The 3,178-nt window shown below is 57.1% G+C and overlaps 1 protein-coding gene across 1 annotated transcript; it reads left to right on the top strand.

Annotated features, from left to right (window-relative positions):
- Positions 1-1,167: 1,167 nt before the first annotated feature.
- Positions 1,168-1,599, top strand: GUITHDRAFT_48044 (hypothetical protein; the record flags this gene model as incomplete). The annotated part of the gene is made up of 1 exon (XM_005836534.1): positions 1,168-1,599. A coding segment is annotated over one exon (432 nt), but the record flags the coding sequence as incomplete, so codon positions are not given.
- Between the last annotated feature and the right edge of the window lie 1,579 nt (positions 1,600-3,178).

Raw genomic sequence — 3,178 nt, forward strand, 5'->3', positions numbered from 1 at the left:
GTGTTGGGGGTGGTGGGGGGTGGTGGGGGGTGGTGGGGGGGTTGACAAGATGGTCACGGAAAATAGGGAGGTGGGGGTCTGAGAGTCAAAAGGGGGTGGGGTACCTTTATTCCTCAAAGGCTAGGGGTTGGGTGTCATAGAGCAGGTGTTGGGGTAGGGGGTAGTTTCAAAAGGGTCATTCAAAGACAGAAGGGGTGCTTCTGTATATTTATAAAGGGGTGTGCCAGGAAGGGGTAGGGTATTTTGACTGAAGGGTAGGGTAGTAGGTCAGAAGGTGAAGGAGCAAACTTGTCAAAGATGAGGGGGAACAGGCAGGGAAGGAGCAAACATGGACAGCCTGGCATGGAGGAGGACGGAGGAGGGAGGAGGGGAGGACGGAGGACGGGGGATGGAAGGAGGGGGAGGAGGGAGGAGGGGAGGAGGGGAGGACGGGGGACGGGGGATGGAAGGAGGGGGGGGAGGGAGGAGGGAGGAGGGAAGGAGGGAAACGAGCTCAACGCTAGGAAAGGTTGTTGGTTCTCAAGCAAGACTGTATTTGGCAGTAAGTCAGGAATAGCCGAGCAAAATCATGTTGTCCATCAGTAATCAGGCCGTTTTCACAGATAGCGCTCAAGTACAATGCTGGCGAAGAGGAACTCTCCTCCTCGACTCTCCTCGTCCTCGAAGCATCGGACCAGCAACAGGCGAGGCTCTATCTCCATGTCGCCCGAGCGAGGACGGGGAGGGAGGCACGAGGAGGAACGCTCGTTCGAGCGGACGAGGAGCAGCCACGAGGACTCTGGCATGTTCCAGAGAACAAGAAGCAGCGCAAGCAAGGGCGGTAGGGAGCGAAGACGGTCCATCTCCTACTCCCCGTCCCGTCATTCAAAGCATCGGAGCAATAAAGAGTCTCATGGCCATGAGCTGGTAGCAGGCAGGAACTCTCCTCCTCGACTCTCCTCGTCCTCGAAGCATCGGACCAGCAACAGGCGAGGCTCTATCTCCATGTCGCCCGAGCGAGGACGGGGAGGGAAGCACGAGGAGGAACGCTCGTTCGAGCGGACGAGAAGTGATGAAAGCAGTAGGAGCAGATGGTCAGACACTGGCGAGTCGAATCCATACAAGGTAAGACATATCGATGTTGGAGCATTTGACTTGAACCTGCAGGACTTGGCGTTGGAGCAGAGGAGACGCGCGATCCTGAATGCGATGGAGAGGGAAGAGGATGCTTTCAGATTCAGTGATTCAGCATTGCGCGACGACGACGACTTCATGCGGCAGGCAGTGAGCAAGTCAGGATGGTTTCTCAAGTACGCTAGTGATCGTATCCGAGACAACCCAATCATCGTCAACGCTGCCATCTCAAACGATGCCAAGTCTCTCAAGTATGCGAGCTCGGGTCTGCGAGACAACTACAGCATGGTTGCCAACGCCATCGACTTGCTCCCCGGGGTCCTTCAGTACGCGAGTGCAAGGCTGAGAGATAACAGGAGCCTTGTGCTCAAGGCTGTGTCGGTAGATGGGAATGCCCTTCGGTTCGCAAGCCATGAGCTGAGAAAGGATCGCTCGCTGGTGTGGAATGCTGTCTCGTCGTGCAGGGAAGCCATCCAGTACGCCGACAGGCGTGTTGCTAGCTCCATCGACCTTGACGGTCTCGATGAAGTTGAGAGGAACAAGATCGGTCATGCAGAAAGGTCGTGGAAAGGAGGGGATCAGTCGCACGAAGATTCTGGTCTTGACAGCCTGCTGTACGAGATTTCTCGAGTGCCAGCCCAGAAAATGTCTCGTTGGGGCATGATCGAGCAGGACAGGATTGTGCTCGACGCTGAGTTCCTGCGGAATCAAACTAGTTTTGGATCCTGCTGCAGGGTGGCAGAGAAGGAGGAGAAGAAGGAGGAATCCGAAGCTCAAGCACTCCAGGTCTTCTTTCGTTTCCTCCCTCCTCCTCCCTCCTCCTCCCTCCTCCTCCCTCCTCCTCCCTCCTCCTCCTCCTCCTCCTCCTCCTCCTGCTCTGCTCCCTGTGTTCCGCTGCTCCTCCGCTCTTCTGTTGACTATCCTACAGCGCAAGGTCGACATCCAGCAGCTCAGGAGCCGAAGAAACGACTACCCGGTCGTGCGAGACACAGAGATTCGGTACCGACATCCTCGGCATCCACTGCCGCTGAAGCGAGTTGGCAGGCAGAACCTGGAGAGGCAGATCAAGCAGCTCGAGCAGAAGTCAGCACAGAAGATCTGGGAGGAAGACATCACCAAGGTCAGGACAGCTGAATGCTCTTCGTCCCTGCTGACATGTCCACCAGCCGAAGACAACATGGCAGCGCAGCGAGGCGAGTCAGAGGGAGATGATGCTTGCGCGACTGCCCAAGGAGGAGAAGCATGTAGAGAGCAAGTTCAAGGCCGTGCGATGGAAGCTCAAGTGGAGCGAGAAGACGCCGGTCAATGAGTGGAGAAGGCTGCGCGATACGGGGGGAAAGAAGGTGTGAGAGGAGGAGGAAGGGCAGGAGTAGCAACAACAGGAGGAGCAGGAGCAGGAGCAGGAGCAGGAGCAGAATATCTTGAGAGTGTTGATTCATGTACATTGGCTTACTTACAACATCTGTTTCACATCCACCGCTACCTTGTGCCCTTGCTCGCTTCCTCCGCCTCGTCGATCAGAAACTGGACCCACTCGTGCCCAATCTCTGCCTCCGTGATGGTCTCCCATGTGGTCACCGGAGCACTCAGCAGCCCGTACAGCCCCCACTTGCTCGGCTGCAACAAGATCAGATACGCTTGCTGTCTTCCTCCTCCCTCATCCTTCCCTCCTCCTCCTTCCCTCCTGCCTCCTCCCCCACTTCCTCTCCTCCCCGTCGCCTCCTCTCCCTCCCCGTTCTCGTCCCTTCTTCCCCTCCCGTCTCTTCCTCCTACCCTGACCTGCTTCAGTCGCTTGGCCCCGTGCTCCATTTTGTGCATCTTCTCCTTGTCCATACCTGCATCCGATCAGCTCACCGACGCCTCGACCCACAAAAAATCGAGAGTAGGGAGGGAGGAGGAGGTAGCGAGAGGGAGGAGGGAACGAAGGAGGTGGGAGGGGAAGAGGGGGAAGACCGTAAGATGCTGCAGAGCAGCTTGAGGACTTCGTCGCTTCCAGCCTTGTTCCCATCGAAGTACGAGATCATCACGTTGCTGACGAGCCGCCTGCTCCACCTCAGGCCTGCTT

The sequence above is a fragment of the Guillardia theta genome (genome assembly GCF_000315625.1).
Source record: "Guillardia theta CCMP2712 unplaced genomic scaffold GUITHscaffold_17, whole genome shotgun sequence".
Classification (NCBI taxonomy): Eukaryota; class Cryptophyceae; order Pyrenomonadales; family Geminigeraceae; genus Guillardia; species Guillardia theta.